The sequence below is a fragment of the Macadamia integrifolia genome, chromosome 12, assembly GCF_013358625.1.
Source record: "Macadamia integrifolia cultivar HAES 741 chromosome 12, SCU_Mint_v3, whole genome shotgun sequence".
NCBI lineage: Eukaryota > Viridiplantae > Streptophyta > Magnoliopsida > Proteales > Proteaceae > Macadamia > Macadamia integrifolia.
This window is the reverse complement of record NC_056568.1, coordinates 31,218,799-31,236,531: the sequence shown is the minus strand read 5'-3', so window position 1 is coordinate 31,236,531 and position 17,733 is coordinate 31,218,799. Positions and strand designations below refer to the sequence as shown.

Below are 17,733 nucleotides of genomic sequence, written 5' to 3'. Positions count from 1 at the left end.
TTTTTTTTTTTTTTATAGGTAGAGAGGGAAGTAAGTAAAAGCCAGGAGACTTAAACTCGAGACCTCCTGGTGAACATGGGATTTTCGCACACCACATCTCACCAACTGCGCTAGACAGTTGTTGTTCTCAAAGTTCTTTAATTCAAGGGTAAAAAGAGATTTTTCATTATTTTATTATCAAATGTTGTTATTGTTTTAGACACTTTTCGATTGATATGTGAAATGTCTGGATCTTACTTTCATTAAAAAATGTGTCATACTATGAGACAAAAATGTAAAGTTATAACTTCTTATTGAGGATCAAATTATAAATCTAATGATCCATTTACGATCGAGTTTTCCCACACTCATGATGAAGGGATTCTCTTTCATTATGGATCGTGGTCGATGATACGATTGAGAAGACCAATGAGCGAGATGGTTTTTAATAGTGCATTGCCTTATGAGTTCTAACATCCTCCTACAATCATACCGATGTCTACTAAAACCTACAGGCAGGTGCTCTGCAACAGTGGTAGTAGTGAACGTTGCTACTAAAGAAGGGAGAGGGGAGCCACTACTGCGGTTAGGTTCCCTCGCTACTCTAGTTCTTGCTATATGCATTCCGAGAGCGTTCAATCCTGTTGAATCGTACTATCGATTGTCCCACCTAGTCTCTTGTTCTGAATGGTGTCCATAGGGTATAAGAGAATAGTGGATGATATTATCGACAATTCATAAATAAGGGACTCATTAAGAGCCTTGATGGGTTTTATATACCCACGGTGCAGGAAAATTTTCTCCACCCTTTTATGTTGGATTTTTTTTTTTTTTAAAATAAATTACACATAAGTTCTCTTACACTAAGGATATCTATGATCAAGGTTGTTCCAGGTACCCTCTTATGTGTCCCACCATCGGTCATTAACAACAATCACATGACTTTTAAATAAGAATCATTTCTTGACTGTGATCTCTCTACAGAATTGAGTTGTTATATTTGGATCAAATTTTCATGAAGAACTGTGATGATAGGAGATCATATTGAAGTAAGCACCAGGGTTCTAATATTTGGACTGAAGCAAGTTAAAGAGATGGGATGGCGGGTTGATGAAGTTTGAAGCGATGCAATTGATCAAAACCATTTTGAAATTCTAGTACCAAATCGTGGTCTTTGAGCATTCTATCCATTGTTTTTATGTAAATTTTGATCCCCACCTTATTTTGTTCAAATCTACCAACTAAGTGGTACTTTTTGTCAAAATTTTATCTTGGCGCTCATTATCTATTCATTCCCAAAGATGTACTAACCCTAGCATGAAGAATTCATCTATAATAATAATAATAATTATAATAATTATTATAATAATAATTTAATGAAGAACTTGAAGTGGTCAAGTTCAGAACCTCCTATTGTGAAAAGATAAATTAAGCTCCTCCAGGTAAAAATGGAGTCCCTATAAAAGAATGGACCTCAAGCACAATTTTAAGAATCGATATCTAATCAGTTGAATAGGTTAATCTGTAGTTAGTATCAATCATGACTGATATCGATATAAACCACTCGATACATATCAATACTTCAATCCATGGTCAGTCTTAGTCAGGGATATCAAAATGATTTGACAAACCCTAGCTTTAAACAATCATATTTTAACAACTAGAAAGACAAAAGGGCATTTTGTGAATTGGCAAATGAAAATTCTAATGTTAAAATCAGCGGTTACATAAAGGGCGTATTACTCACACGGGATTTTTGCATATGCAAGGTTTGGAGGATGAGAATTACGAGCCTTACCCCGTGAATATCAAGAGACTATTTCGACCGCTTGACCATCGGATCTTGACATTTGTACCTTATCATTCAACCAAACGCACTGTTATGGTTACATAAAACAAAATCCAAAAACAATAATGGGGATAAAAAAGAGTGGGTTGGTCACCAAACATGACCTTGATGGATCACTCATATTTCATCGTCCATTTCACCTCATCTACCTTCTATTATTTGAGGTTGGCTCATCCCAACCCAAACACACCTTAAGAATATCATGGAGTTTTTGACCCCCATTCTTGCTGCCATGTTCTTGTCTGGTGGTCCCATCGATATGGTCGTATCGGATGCGACTGGCCTGACCAAATAATTACCAACCACATATTCTTCCTATCAAGATTTTAATTTTTTTGTCAACTTAATTATGCTTAGGTTTCGATATGGTATTAAGGGTTTTTTTTTTTTTTTTTGTTAACGAAAGGTATCATGTCTTTCGTTTGACTAGTCCTTGTGGGCCTATATTGACCCCAAAATCGTATAAATCGATCATATCGAGGTTGAATGAAAACCATTCAACTTTAACCAAAATCAATGAAGAACACTAAACATCCCGTGTGAGTGACCCCAAGGAGATAAGAAGAGTTGAACTCAGAACCACACGCAATATGGTATTAAGTATCAATATCGTATTAGTTGTGTCAATTAATTGATATGTATAAACGTATCTTAAATTTTTTTTTTTTTTTTTGGTATGTAAAATTATTATAGTTACAAATGTCTGTTATTTTTTCAAATGTCACAAAATATTTATTCTATCATGTAAAAAGATGATATGTCTATTTATCAAGAAAAGAAAAATAATAGTCTACACTGATATTCTATTAATATGATGTTATCAATACGCGGATTAGGACAAAAAATAGTTCGTTATTAAGCTTGTACATGATACTAGTGGGTCGATATCAGATGCTATCGGCACATGTGGTCAATCTAAATCATTTCTATATTTTTAATAGTTACAATTATCAAATTACCTTTCTAAGTTACAAAATTATAGATATTTTTGCAAGAAAATAAAGAAAAATATCTAAATCACATTTTTCAACTTTTGTTAAAAAAAAGGTTTGGCCCAAATTTGAGGATACTGGTTGGTTGTTTGCTTGTTTACTTGATTAACATGTATTGCATTATACTTGAAATCTTGAACATTCAATGTTTCATAGGTCAAACAAGAATATAGTACAATTACACGTCTAGGTGCAAATCAAAGCCATTTAAGGCCAGTTTCGATTAATTTATGTTTATTATTTCTTACCATGTCAGCCAATAGGCGACTAGGATGGCATCCCAAGATGGCAGCCTAGGGTGGTACCAAGGCTAGCTCTACAAATGCAAGGGGGAGCCCTTGATCTCAAAAACAAAACCTTGCTATCACGAGATAGGCACTTAACCAATTGAGCAACTCACTACTACTCTTCTTACACTATAACTGGTTAACCCGGCACTTCTAACTATGTTTCTAGCGGGATTTAAATCATGGTATAGGTATTGGGTTGATTTCGACTTAGATCGATCCACTAGTAAGGCATAAAAGTGAAAAATTCATTTCTAGGTTACCTAGATGGAATTGAAAATTGTGTGAATAATTACACGTTTCAGGTTTGATTTCCCATCTATACATCCACGAGATTTAAGTAGAAACACTGATTGATGACAGATATCGAATCGATTATGAGTCATGAATCATGGCTTAACCTCTCTAACTAGAAGCTTATAAGTCATCTTATCTCCTCCCATTGGCGGTTGGGTTAGGTAAAGCTGGTTTAACTGTAGTGACTATATGAGTCAGCCGACCACCTATTTAGTGTGCGCTGGTGTCTTGGTGACTTGTTGGATTACTGGTTTTTGCCGGTAATAACCTAAAAAATCTCCATCCCACCGACTCCGAAATATCCTAGCCGTAAGTACCCGGTCATCCAACGGTTTGCCTTCTTGTCGTGTAGTAAATCACAACCATCTGATATGGATCTCACCAAACAGAGAAAAAAGGTAAGGAATCCGGAACGAGAGACCCTTGCGCCTATAAATAGGGAAGTAGAGAGGCTCTGAAATGTGTGTCGTTGAAACCCGGTAGAGGAGGCTAAGGTAGAGCTTTCGGAATCCAGATCTGCGGAAGCAACAACAGCTCTAGGGCTATACCCTCTTCCACTTCACAGGTAGCTTCTCCACTGCTTCTTTTGATGTTCTTCCTTTTTCTTATCGATTTGAGGTGAATAAGTGGTATTTCTTACGCGGTTTTGGTACAGATGTTGTTTTTCTCTGTGTTTTAATGCATTTCTATCTGCTGTTGCTTATCTAATTCACTGGAACGGATCTGGAAATTGGAGTTTATGTGTTAATTTTTATTTTTTTTTTAATTTTCGGGAAGTTCTGTTGAGATTTGTGTGTTTTTTTTCTCGAGTTTGCGGATCTGAGTGTTTCTGTGGTTTTCTGTTACGTGATTTGAGATTTTATCGAGTTTGAAGCGGTTCTTATTGTCTTCAGTGGGAGTCAATCGTTGTGTGGTGTTTTCTTAAATTTTCTTTGTGGTTTCCGAGATCTGGCATTCGACTTGGTTCTTCGATTAGCGAGGCATAATTTCCCTAAACGAGTTAAAATTTTCGCTGCTGATTGGAGGAGTTACTGATCTATGTAGTAAAATGTTTCCGAGATCTGACTTGTACTTTCGCCTGTGTAGTACATTGTGCCTTTGGAAGTTTTGATCATATGCTCTTGGTACAACAAATTTTTTTTTTTCGGATCTTTAATGGTATTGCGTGTCCCTATCCTTATGTGATCTCGTTGTTCAGCATTAGGACATTGTTAAGAAACTCCCAGAAATGAATTCCAAGCCAGAAGATTTGTCTGACTGTTGCCTTTTCCCTGGTATGCTAAAGCTTCGTCTTTTTTTGCCCTATTTCTGGATTAGTAGATCCAGGGTCCATCGATTTCTAAAAATTCAGCCGTCGGCACAAAAATGTATCTTTCCTGTTAGTCTATATATGTGATTATTTAACTTGGGAAAGTACCAGGAAGTTGTGTCCGTCATTTCGCCCGACGAATTTGGACTTCCGCTTGATATTCGATCTGCATTTTTCCAGTTCCGCTCACACAAACATGGGCAATTAATTTGCTTGCTGAGGCTTCTCATAATGCCATCAACCATTGTGCTAAGATTCTGGCTTTACGCCTCCGATATGTTTGCAACTTTGCCCAAGTTGCTACATCTTGATCGTGTATGGTGTAGTTTTACAAATGATGACTTCTTTTTGCCCATTCTAGACACTGGAGAGATTGGATTAGTTCATTTGCCTCTTTATGATACTCAAGACACTCATATATTGATGTATCTATGTGTTTCCTGTGCAGCTTGAAACAATGGAAACCTTCCTATTTACATCTGAATCTGTGAACGAGGGTCACCCAGACAAGTTGTGCGACCAGATCTCCGATGCAATACTCGATGCCTGCCTCGAGCAGGACCCTGAAAGCAAGGTGGCGTGCGAGACCTGTACCAAGACCAACATGGTCATGGTCTTTGGGGAGATCACCACCAAGGCCGACGTAGACTATGAGAAGATTGTGCGTGATACCTGCCGATCGATCGGATTTGTTTCTGACGATGTGGGTCTTGATGCTGACAACTGTAAGGTCCTGGTCAACATTGAACAGCAGAGCCCTGATATTGCCCAAGGTGTTCACGGACACCTCACCAGGCGCCCTGAGGAGATTGGTGCTGGCGACCAGGGTCACATGTTCGGCTATGCCACCGATGAGACTGAGGAGCTGATGCCCCTCAGCCACGTCCTTGCTACCAAGCTTGGGGCTCGCCTTACTGAGGTTCGCAAGAATGGTACCTGTGCATGGTTGAGGCCTGACGGAAAGACCCAAGTCACAGTTGAATACCACAATGAGAATGGCGCCATGGTTCCTCTCCGAGTCCACACTGTCCTCATCTCCACCCAGCATGATGAAACCGTCACCAACGATGAGATTGCCGCTGACCTTAAGGAGCATGTCATCAAGCCTGTCGTCCCAGAGAAATACCTCGACGAGAAGACCATCTTCCACCTTAACCCATCAGGGCGATTTGTTATTGGAGGCCCACATGGTGATGCAGGGCTCACAGGAAGGAAGATTATCATTGACACCTACGGTGGTTGGGGAGCCCACGGTGGTGGTGCCTTCTCTGGTAAGGACCCAACCAAGGTGGACAGGAGTGGTGCCTACATTGTCAGGCAGGCTGCCAAGAGCATTGTCGCCAATGGGCTTGCCCGTCGCTGTATTGTGCAGGTCTCTTATGCCATTGGTGTTCCAGAGCCCTTGTCCGTCTTTGTTGACTCATACGGTACAGGAAAGATTCCAGACAAGGAGATCCTACAGATTGTTAAGGAGACCTTTGATTTCAGGCCTGGGATGATTGCCATAAGCTTGGACCTCAAGAGAGGAGGCAATGGCAGGTTTTTGAAGACAGCCGCCTATGGTCACTTTGGCAGGGACGACCCTGACTTCACATGGGAGGTGGTCAAGCCCCTCAAGTGGGAGAAGGCTTAAAAAGCTTAAAATTTGGTAGACGAGTGATCAGACCCCTGCCATTTCAGTGATCAGTGCTCGCTTCGTTTACAGCCCTTTAAATAATTTAGCTGCCATCTACTGCTGCTCTCCAACGGGACGCACCGCACCTTCTATTCTCCTATTATTATTATGTCTTATGTTTTTTTTTTTTTTTTTTTTTTCTTTCTTTCTTTCTTTCTTTCTTGGAACTTCTATTTGTCTCGGGTTTTGTTATCTGTCTCCATTTTAAGGGAATTTGTTAGATTTTTGTTGATGGAAACCTTGAAACAAAAGAAATTCTTCTCTTCTTTCACCCCTTGTTAACAAAAGCATTTGTTTTGAACTCAAGGATGAAAGAGGAAAAGAGTGGTTGTATGTAATCGGGTTTATTAATTTAGTTAAAAGGGCAATTGATGGGGGTGATTTGAAAAGTTTTAACTATTGAATAAGGTTAGTGATGCATAAAAATGTCCAAGAGATAAAATAAGGATAACTTGGGGTAGTTTTACTGACGAAGTCATGGGGTCTCGGCCAATTGAGCATTGTTTTTCCAACTATATAAAAATCGAATATGTCTCATTACCTCTTCTCTATAATTTTCATCATAATATTTCTCATCCACTTAGCCACTTGTCAAATGTTAGGTTTGGTATTGTCTTGTTAATTTTGGGTGGATGCAAACTTTACAGATGATTAGAGGGTACCATAACATATGTGGCAGGGACTGACTTGTGCATAAAACTTGGACAGGCCATTAGCAAATTGCAAATTAGGAAAGATTTAAGATTTGGGGTTGCTTGATAATGATTCTGTTGTTTCTTTTTCAAGAAACTGTAGAATCATAAATTTATGTTTCAAGAAATAGAAACAGAATTGAAAGTGTTTGATAAGTCATGTTTCTGAAAGTCGATAGTAACCAGCGAAAGAATGGCCACGGGTTGTTTTCAAAAACTGCGAAACAAGTTCGCCTGGATCGTTTCTTGAATCATAAATAGGTAGAAATTTCAATTTCAATTTCAATTTCTGAAAACAAGTGAAGCGAAACAGTTTTATCAAATTCTTGAAACATATCAAACGGGCCCTTGGAGTTCGTGTGCCGGCAGAAAAGGGGAATTTGGGGGCATGGGAGGGAGAGAAAACAAAATAGGAGGGTATTTTTTACCTATAGTCAAATAAGGAACATATATTTGACTTACGTGGTCTGGTGTTCTCAATGGACAGGTTATGATCGCACGGATCTACCAATAGTTTTACAACTTGGATCTATACATCAAGATCCGCGAAATTGCCCCCCGATTGAACCAATCCACTGGTACAACCTGAGGGTATATAGGGAATAAAAATCGATTAGAAGGAAACAAAAAAAAAGGAAATTCACCCAATCCAAATCAGTCCAGAGCGATCTGAATCAATATCAAATCAATAAGATCCGTATTGGTCGAGAACGATCACGAGCTCCAAAGTCTCGGTGTGAATAGCCAACATTCAAGTTGAATCAAAGCCTAAAGTTTCTTGTGGTATACTTTACTCATATAGATCACCCATTGATATTGTTCATAAAACAACCCTTGTGTTGGAGACACAATGTCTTTAATTCCATCCGTAGCAAAAATAGGTTGAAATTTCTTTAAATTTCCATATAAAGACTTCGCCCTGTATATGTAACGAGATTTTCTTTCTCGATAAGCTATCTAAGAGATATGAAGACAAGCGCCTTAACCTTATTTTTCATTGATAGTGAAATAAGATGTCATCTCACCAAAGAAATAGACAATGTTTCCTGAACCTTGTAAATCTTATGTATATCGCTTGTTCTTATTTTTACTTATTCTTGTTTTTCCCATTGCTTTTTGCATCGTTTTTTTCTTAAAGGTTGCGACATTGTATTTTCCACCATCATACCAATATAAAGATGCATTGTTAATGCATCAGAGAATTTTTCCCGAGAGTTGCTTTGCAATCGGATCCACAGGTAATATTCCTCGGGGAACAGATCAGCATCTCTAGGATTTACCAATGTCATTTTCATCAAGATCATCACCACCTTCTATGCTCTCAAGCGTGGATTCATTTGTTAGCTCCTTATTTGAATCAGTGGCATCACAAACACTTTGACAAGATGATAGACCAAGACTCGACTGGTCATGGGTGACAACAGCAGCATAAAAATGTTCAGTCAATGAACTGGTTATGAGCATCGACCCAGTCAACTAGACAAGCAAGAGTAAGTGAACTTTAGGGGCGATCAAGTAACATTTTTAACAAAAACATCCGTACTAAAATGGTGGTTTTGTGCAAATGAAGGCCTAGAACACAGAAATTCACCCTGTACAGCAACCAATTCAACCCCCCCATTTCAAAATGTCTACGACTCCGTTACATGAATCCTTCACTTGTTTCCAGTCTACAATCCCTTTTCATGCCATTCCTTATGAATCTCTGTGGCTTATTTCTTCATACTCATCAGCATTGTAGTGACAAACAAATCAATAATGCATAAGCCACCACAAAGTTCTCAGAAAGAAAACCAATGCATGAATGAATCCAGAACCAACTCACCCTTAAATCCAACTCTTCCCCTTTATATGCCCATCTATTCAACAGTTTTCACTGTCAAGATCTCCTCTAAGAACTCCATTGTCTTGCTTTGGATCCACCTGCAACGAACAACATTTATGGACAGGAAATGCATAGCTGGTAAGTGAACGTATCATCTGTTCACCCTTGACAACAGTCACAGACTCTATAACTTTGCCTCAAAGATTTTCCTTCTGGACAACGACACCATGGTCCTTTGGATCCACTTCCCCATCACTGTCATCTACAAGGTCTATAAAATTGTCACGGAGTTCTTCCTTTGGAGCAATATTCTGATGAAAACCAACCTGCATTGTCCAACTTCATATGATCAGTGAATGCAGAATTAAACAATATACAGAGGCAACAGTAAAGCAATTACCTCAGATTCTGCTTTGGCCATGGAATGACCAAGAGGCCCATCCAAGGACAGAACAATGCTTCGACGTTGATGAGTTTTCCAACCAAGAACCTGACATATCGCCCTCCCAAAAGCTCGGTGTGCCACCTTCCTCTTAGTCTTTGATATTGTAGTCGAGTGTTGAACAAGTGCAAAGCAATTCTTGAACCTCTTCAAAACCTTCTTCCCAGTTCCACCACAAACCAAACAACAAAACTCCCCACTCTCCCAATTCTTCTCATAATAATCCTTCAAACAAGTGTCATCTGTAAAAATCCCCATAAAGAACTTGAATTCTTCAGATTCATTTATGTCATCAGTCGTCAACTCCTCTTCTACTTCATTATCATCTGTACAAACCTTGCTTGAGAAAAAATCTTGGCAAGCTTGCAAGCCCTTCTGTTGCAAATAGGTGGATTTGGCCTGTTCTTCAGCAGTTGGAGATCTGGTGGCTCGATCAGATTGTGGATTTGACTCGGGCCAGCCAGTCTCCAGGCATGGCTCAGGATCTGATCCACATGGGCACTCAAACTCTGAAACTACAGGTTCAGGATCTTTCTTTTTCTTTGCACCTCTTCGTTTGTTTTTCCCCTTCTTGAAGGTTGTGGGATTGGAGGCACTGAGATTTTCTGAATTGGGTTTAGGTGTCGAGGAACTGGAGGCACCGAGATTTTCTGAAATAGGTTTAGGTTTTGAGGAATTGGGGGCATCAAGATTATTTAATTTGGCATGTCCTTCAGCAGCAGCAGCAGGTCTGGTGGCTTGATCAGATTCTGGATTTGATTCATGCCAGCCTATCTCCTGGCGCCTCCCAGGATCTGATCCACATGGCCACTCAACCTCTAAACATATAGGTTTGGGATCATTCATTTTCTTTGTACCTCTTTGCTTCTTGTTCCTCCTCTTCTTGAAGGTTGTGGGATTAGAGACATCAAGATTCTTTGATTTGGGTTTAGGTGTTGATGAACTGGAGTCACAGAGATTTTCTGAATTGGGTTTAGGTGTTGAGGCATTGGCACCAAGATTATTTGAATCTGGTTCAGAGTTAGGATTTCTAGGAGGCCCCTTGTGCCAAAGAGAGTGGAGATAAAAAACCTCTTCCCTCCATAGCTGCTCTGAAGGGGGAGCAGCACCATAGGGGTATGAACCCATCAAAGCCTGCAGAAGCAGAGAAGACAAGCAACACTTGAGATGCAGGCACAACAAGTGAATTGATCCATTTATTAGAAGTCAGAACAGAAAATTTTAAAATGACAAAAGAGAATCATTCGCTACTGATGAAAGCCTCTGCAAATCACAACTAACAAAAAAAGAGAGCAAGGGTACTTTGAACCACCATATGTACCCTATGTCCCCTCCTCACATTGAGTGTTTTATTCATTTTTTTCAGGAAAGAGAAAAAATGAATAAATACTCCATATAAAGAGGCGTAGGGTACGATGTTGGTTCGGGGACACTTTGCCCAAAAATAAAATATAAATATGAACAGAAACCTAAAAAATGACAAAAGAGTATCCTTTGCTACTAATAAAAGCTTCCTGCAAATCATACCTACTAAAAAGAAAAAATATAACTCTAAAGAACGAAGTCCTAACCTTAAGATGGTGATGTCTAAAGATCGAAATCCTATCCTTCTTTTGCAAATAAAGAGCGGTGGATTTGGCCTGTTCTTCAGCAGTTGGAGGTCTGATGGTTTGATCAGATTGTGGATTTGATTCGGGCCAGCCAGTCTCCAGGCGCAGCTCAGGATCTGATGGGCACTCAAACTCTGAAACTATAGGTTTAGGATCTTTCTTTTTCTTTGCACCTCTTTGCTTGTTTTTCCTCCTCTTCTTGACGGTTGTGGGATTGGAGGCACCGAGATTTTCTGAATTGGGTTTAGATTTCAAGGAACTGGAGGCACCAAGAATTTCTGAATTGGGTTTAAGTGTTGAGGAATTGGAGGCATCAAGATCATTTGATTCGGGCTGTCCTTCAGCAGCAGCAGGTCTGGTGGCTTGATCAGATTCTGGACTTGATTCAGGCCAGCCTATCTCCTTGCACCACCCAGGCTCTGATCCACATGGCCACTCAATCTCTACAAATATAGGTTTGGGATTATTCAATTTCCTTGTACCTCTTCGCTTGTTTTTCCTCATCCTCTTGAAGGTTGGGCTATTGGAGACACCAAGATTCTCTGAACTGGATTTAGGTGTTGAGGAAATGGAGTCACAGAGATTTTCTGAATTGTGTTTAGGTGCTGGGGAATTGGAGGCACCAAGATTATTTGAATTTGGCTTATGGTTAGGATTTCTAGGAGGTCCCTTGTGCCAAAGACAGTGGAGATAAAGAACCTCTTCCCTCCATATCTGTTCTGAAGGGGGAGGGGCACCATAGGGGTATGAACCCATCAAAGCCTGCAGAAGCAGCGAAGACAAGCAACACTTACAATGCAGGCACAACAAGTGAACTGAACCATTCATTAGAAGTCAGAACAGAAAACTTAAACATGACAAAAGAGAATCATTCGCTACTGATGAAAGCCTCTGCAAATCACAACTACCAAAAAAAGAGAGCAAGGGTTCTTTGAACCACCATATGTACCCTATGTCCCCTCTTCGCATTGAGTGTTTTATTCATTTTTTTCAGGAAAGAGAAAAAATGAATAAAAACTCCATATAAAGAGGCGTAGGGTACGATGTTGGTTCAGGGACACTTTTCCCAAAAATTAAATATGAATATGAACAGAAACCTAAAAAAATGACAAAAGAGTATCCTTTGCTACTAATAAAAGCCTCCCGCAAATCATACCTGCTAAAAAAATATATATATATAACTCTAAAGAATGAAATCCTAACTTTAAGTTCCTGATGTCTATAGCATTTTAAAGCCAAACTAGAAACTGAACCTTCTGGATACAGCAATTTCACAGTAACACTAGTGGTGCAAGAAGCTCTGTAATGAGATTTAATTCATAAGGGGAGAAAGTATTTTGGATGCCGAAAAAAGGAGAGAAATTTTACGTACATTTGACCACCATACCCTTGGATCTTTACCTTACATCTTGGATGATACGAAAAAGCCTAGGATGCCGAAAATCTAGGGTCCTAGCACTAGGAACTAGGAAGTGATGGTATGTAATGGTTATGACTTTAAAATGCTGAAAGATATATTAGGGTTCATTAAAGTCATAAAGTATAGGACATAGGAATATAGGAGAAAATTTTCGAACTTTATAGAAAAGGCAAAATATATTTGAAGTAAAAAATATAAGGATAAAGACCAAAGAAAAATAAGAAAAAGGATAAGAAAAGAGAAAGGAGTCCCATCAATTTGTTAAAATCGTAAAAAATCACCCAGCCCTCCTAGAACCATTAAGTTGGGGAAAATCAAAGAGTATGTGGTCCCATCAATTTGTTCAAATCATCAAAAATCACCCTAGAAACATTAAGTTGGGCAAATCAATAGAATATTTAAGAAAACATAAGCAACTTGGTTGTTTGATCCAACTTTAGGAACAAATTGTCCATGCCAGGCCTCAGAACACATTTATGCAGGTGCCTCATTCCCTTTTATAACCCAATTCCTCTTCAATATCTTCTCCACCTTCTCAAATGTCAATATGGGTCAATGTGAAGTCCACTTTAACTGCTAACAAACCAAAAAAATACGCATCTTGTCCCTAAACATCAATAAATGACTCAAGCTAACAAGCAATCTACCTAAAAAGGAGCATCCTCCAACAATGAAAAATTAACTGCTGTGTCCATTTTTATGAGCTAAAATAGTTGATAGTACTGAGAATGGTAACCATTGATCCAGAGTTAACATAGGATCTCAAACTCTCAACTATATCAAATTGATAAAAATAAACATTACTTATAAACAAAGATCAACTGAGCCCCGGGTAGTTTCTGGGTGAAACCAATCTGATTCAGGGCGGAACTAACTGGTGTAGTATACAAAACAATGATATTGCCAGTAGACAAGTACAGTGTGCAACTGTGCAACATGGATTGGACTGGATAGGATGACACATGAACCATGCTAAGAAAACCACAAAGAATCTCTATCTAGTCAGTTGAAAGCCCAAATTCAGTGGCCCAAAAACTCAGAATGAGGCTCAGAAGATTCAGTAGGTTGTTGCAAGTTTTTAGTGAGATGAGCCCAGCACAGCACAGCTCAACTCAGACTCACTCCAGACCTCAGATTAGATCCATTAGAATGCCTTGACTCATTCATGGTCACAACTTTTGCTACCATAAGGTTACTCCAAAAAACCCAATCCGAGGCTCCACCTTCACAAAACAAGAAGAATTGGAACTTCATCCCAACCCCATAGTCAACCATTGGCTTCCAACTGATGGGTCTGAACCATTCGGGGTTTGAATAGGAACCTGTCGATTGTCTCCAAAAAAAAGAAGAAAAAAAAACTATTGAAGCTTCAGTTGTAGATTGAGTAGTTCTGCTCATCATAGAATACTGAACTCGATTTGAAAACTGAAGGAGAGAAAGAGACTATGAAAAATCAGGAGAAGAAGAATATGAGAAATAACGGAGAGATATCACCTAGTTGAGGCAAAACACTAAAACCATAACTAGAAGAAGAGCAGAAGAATGCATCTGGCCAGGAGAGGAGCCCCTTCAGTCATGTATGCACACGCACAACACAAAAGCTTGAAAACTTATAAAAACTAACTCAACTTTCATTGCAAAATTATGATTATTTGATGCAGGGTCTGTAGTGTATACATATATAAAGACTCAAAATTCTTAACTAGACTCACAATTGGACTCTGAATCACTCTCTCACAATGACTAAACTAAGGGTGTCAATTTGGCCCAGCCAACCTGAGCCCAACCTACTGCACCTTGAGTCCAACCAGGGCCTGGGCTTAAGTATTGGGCTAAGCCCGGCCTTGCCCAATCTGACCCTATGTTGTGTGTATATATATATATATATATATATATATTATAAATATATACAACACTCACTCACTCAGCACTGACATTCTTTGATTAGTTCGTATCCTGGAGGAGCTGCTGTTGCTGTTTCTTTGGTAGAGGTATGAAGGTACAGTTGGAGGTGGTGTTGAGTAGCGGCAGCCAGGGTCAATCAGGGCCAGCCCAGCATTGGCAAAAATTAGGGGCTGATAGGGTCAATCAGGACCAACCTGGCCCAACAACCCAATCAAGGTCAATCAGGGCCAGGTTGGTTGGACTGAGCCTGACACGGCTGGGTCTGTGCTGAGATATCCCAGCCTGACCTGCGGTTGGCCTTGGGTCTTAAAAAAAGGGGCCAATTGACACCCCTAGACTAAACTAAGTAGACTCTAAATAGAGCTCCTAAAAATCTACTACGCATTCTAATTTAACTCAAACTCTTCACTTAAGATACTAATCTCAGGTATTGGCTTCATTTTCACCTTATAGGCTTAAAATTTATGCTCTTTCAAGATTAAGCTAAAAAAATCAAATGTCCCAAGACCCATAGAACCCATCATTGGCCCAAAATAAAGTCTTCTTAAACCCAATTGGGCAATCGTATTGATCCATACATTGACACTGCTCTTCCCTAACAATTCGAGCTTTTGGGTGAAACGGTAGTGAACATGGTATAAGAGTAGGGAGGTCAAGTGTTCACCTCCTGGGAAGTGCATCGAAAGAAATCTCATAACTATTTTTTCCTCCATCTAATAATGAATCTTCTTATTTCTTTTATTCATGCTTATTTATTCTTAATATTGCTTAGTTTTTCTTTCAAAAATAATCAAACCTTCTCAGAAATTTGTGGGCGCCATTACATTGTAAGAGTGTCAGATCAAAATGCTCTAACAGAATTGGGCATATGTTTTCCCACTTATCAGTTCCCTTAAAATTTTCCACATGTGTTCTCCTTTTGGTTAAGTACCAACTCCCAAGTCTTTTGTTCCCCCTTTTTCTTCTGAGTTTTCCTGCATCTTTCCAATATTTTACTAGCAAATTTTATACTTTTAACTACTCATTGATTCGCAAGAGTTGACACACCGGAAACACTGACCCACTAGGACTGGATAACATTCTGAGCAAGTAGATTTTTTCGAGTTTGGAAACAACTACAATGAACAAAAGCATGCACTTCAAAACCACTATAATTCAGATGGTCGAGGGTACCCGTTGCAAGGAAGCTAGAGAAGGTTTTTTCTTCTTCTTCTTCTTCTTTTTTTTTTTTTTTTTAATTTTTTTAATAATCAATAGTAGACTTTCCAGGAGCGATACAGAAGAAAGGAGGGAAATTGACAATCGGCAGCAACAACAATGCCACGATCCCATATCAGTCATATGAGGGGACTGATCCCACGTCAGTCCCTAAGGGATTTGATATGTGGTTTGATATGGTTTTATAGGTCACCTTACAAGACGGTTTTTAGGGCAAATTCTCCTAAGGTTCGAGTCAGAGTAGCCGTTCCTCAGTCCCAAATTCACCTGGAAGGGGCAACCTGGTGCCAGAGTCAAACAGAACACAATGCTTGTAAAAACTGGGAAAGAAAAACCTCTATTATGTGAATATCCAAACCCACAGAACCCCTACCCAGAAGAAGAAATAGGATTCAACCAAGCCCGCAAATAATCATCAAAAAGAATAGGACAAATGAAAACCATGCATATATATATGATCATCGACAAGAATAAAAAGAGAAGAACATCAAGTACAGATCTGAAGGGGGAAAGAGTGGAACCCTAACCTGACGTAGTTATATGCCTATGCGATGGATGCTCCACCGTCGATCGGTTCTCCGGAGTGGTTTCCCTTGCCTATTTGGGAAAGAAGAGTGAGAGAACTCAGAGTCCGTAGACTTGATTAAGACTAGAAACAGACGAAAATGAAAATTTATACCAGGTTTTGCAGGTTTAAATTTTCAAAACGAGCCTCCGAGGCGCGTAGTGATAGGGTCACGCGCCATTTTGGAGTAGTAGTTTGGTGTTTCATGTTTGGCACTGCGCGTGGGTTCCACCACCGCACGCGCGGGGATCGAAGCAGTCGGATATGGTGAGGATTTGAATTTGAAATTGGAATCGTTTACGAATGTTGTGGTTTCAGAGAAATCGTTTTAATAAATAGTTTGGTTCTGATTTTAAAATTGAAACCATGATTTTTTTATTTTTTTTTTTAAGTTTAAATTGTTGGTGAATTTTTAAATGGAATAGTATAAATATATATTAAGTTTTCATATATTTCAATAAAAAAAATTAAGTTTATACTGAATAGCTATTAATAAAAAGTATATAACAATAAACAATTCAATTCCATGTTAAAATTTGCATCCATTTCTCTGATAGTTTTAAAGAGAAAGAAGTAGTTTGGATAAAAAAATTAGAAAACATAAGAAAATCGTTTAAAACCATTTAAACTGAATTCGTGTATCAATAGTTTTGGTTGTAGTATATGAAACTATTTATTAAATGATTCGGTTTTGATTTTACCTAAAAAAACCTTGCACTAAACTGAATCGAATCAGCTACTTGAAATCAAACCGATTAACAACATTAAGATACTATTCTCCATCGTACAACAATGATACCATGCGAGCATAAAAATGATATATTTTTTTTTGTTAACAATCATAGAAATGGATCAAGCCATAGCATTTAGTGAAGTTCAAGTGATGCGGGCATTTTTTTTTTTAATCAGATTGGAATCCAATTTAGACCTCTTGCACCGTGGATTGGCATCACCTTCCCCACCTCATCTTCCAGTCTAGACTTTTTTCAATAACAAGGGATCACTGACTGGTCACATGTCCCTTACCTTTGGTGGCCGCAAAATTCAAGCCTCCCTTTTAGTTGAATAGGTTCTGATCAGTTGAAGATGATATTATGTGGCATTCAAAACCAGCCTTGAAGTGAATGAATTAAAAAGAATGGAGAAGGAAATTAGACTGACTCTTTCTTGAGCCATATAAACAGATATTTCCCTCCACATCGAAGTGTGGTCAATGAGAATATACAAGTGCATTAACATATATGGGATTTTTCATTTCACATGAACGAATCAGTTATTTCGCATACTCTTGTGTCTATTGATAGACCATGCGATATAGCAGTTTTCTTCTTCTCTTTTATTTTTTTTTTTTTTTCTATCAAGGGGACTCTTTAGCCCAAGACAAGTTCATTAAACTCAGAACCAGGGTCGGGATCTGGTCCAATCGATTCCAATTCAATCAGAATTAGTTGGAATTGGCTTGAATCCTAAAAATATATTGGAAATTGGCCAATCCAATTCCCTCTCTCTCTCTCTCTCTCTCTCTCTAGACTTGATTTAGAGAGCTCATTTAGATTTGTGAAACCCATCATCAATGCAATCCACAGAGAAGGAGAACATCCATGAGATAGGTATTTCAAGATTAAATAACAAGAAAATGTAGCTTTAAACTTGAGTAAAAGCTCTAAA

At 38.8% G+C, this 17,733-nt stretch overlaps 2 protein-coding genes across 2 annotated transcripts; one reads left to right on the top strand and one right to left on the bottom strand.

Annotated features, from left to right (window-relative positions):
• The first annotated feature begins 3,811 nt into the window (after window positions 1-3,811).
• Window positions 3,812-6,618, top strand: LOC122058023 (S-adenosylmethionine synthase 5). The gene is made up of 2 exons (XM_042620402.1): window positions 3,812-3,969; window positions 5,162-6,618. Exon 2 carries the CDS (start codon window positions 5,171-5,173, stop codon window positions 6,344-6,346), a length of 1,176 nt encoding a protein of 391 aa, XP_042476336.1. The 5' UTR covers window positions 3,812-3,969; window positions 5,162-5,170; the 3' UTR covers window positions 6,347-6,618.
• A 1,939-nt stretch (window positions 6,619-8,557) lies between these two features.
• LOC122057923 (nucleolar protein dao-5-like) lies at window positions 8,558-16,208 on the bottom strand. The gene is made up of 4 exons (XM_042620291.1): window positions 16,028-16,208; window positions 10,919-11,719; window positions 9,306-10,481; window positions 8,558-9,231 (listed from the first exon to the last, which is right to left on the bottom strand). Exons 2-4 carry the CDS (start codon window positions 11,711-11,713, stop codon window positions 9,103-9,105), a joined length of 2,100 nt encoding a protein of 699 aa, XP_042476225.1. The 5' UTR covers window positions 11,714-11,719; window positions 16,028-16,208; the 3' UTR covers window positions 8,558-9,102.
• Between the last annotated feature and the right edge of the window lie 1,525 nt (window positions 16,209-17,733).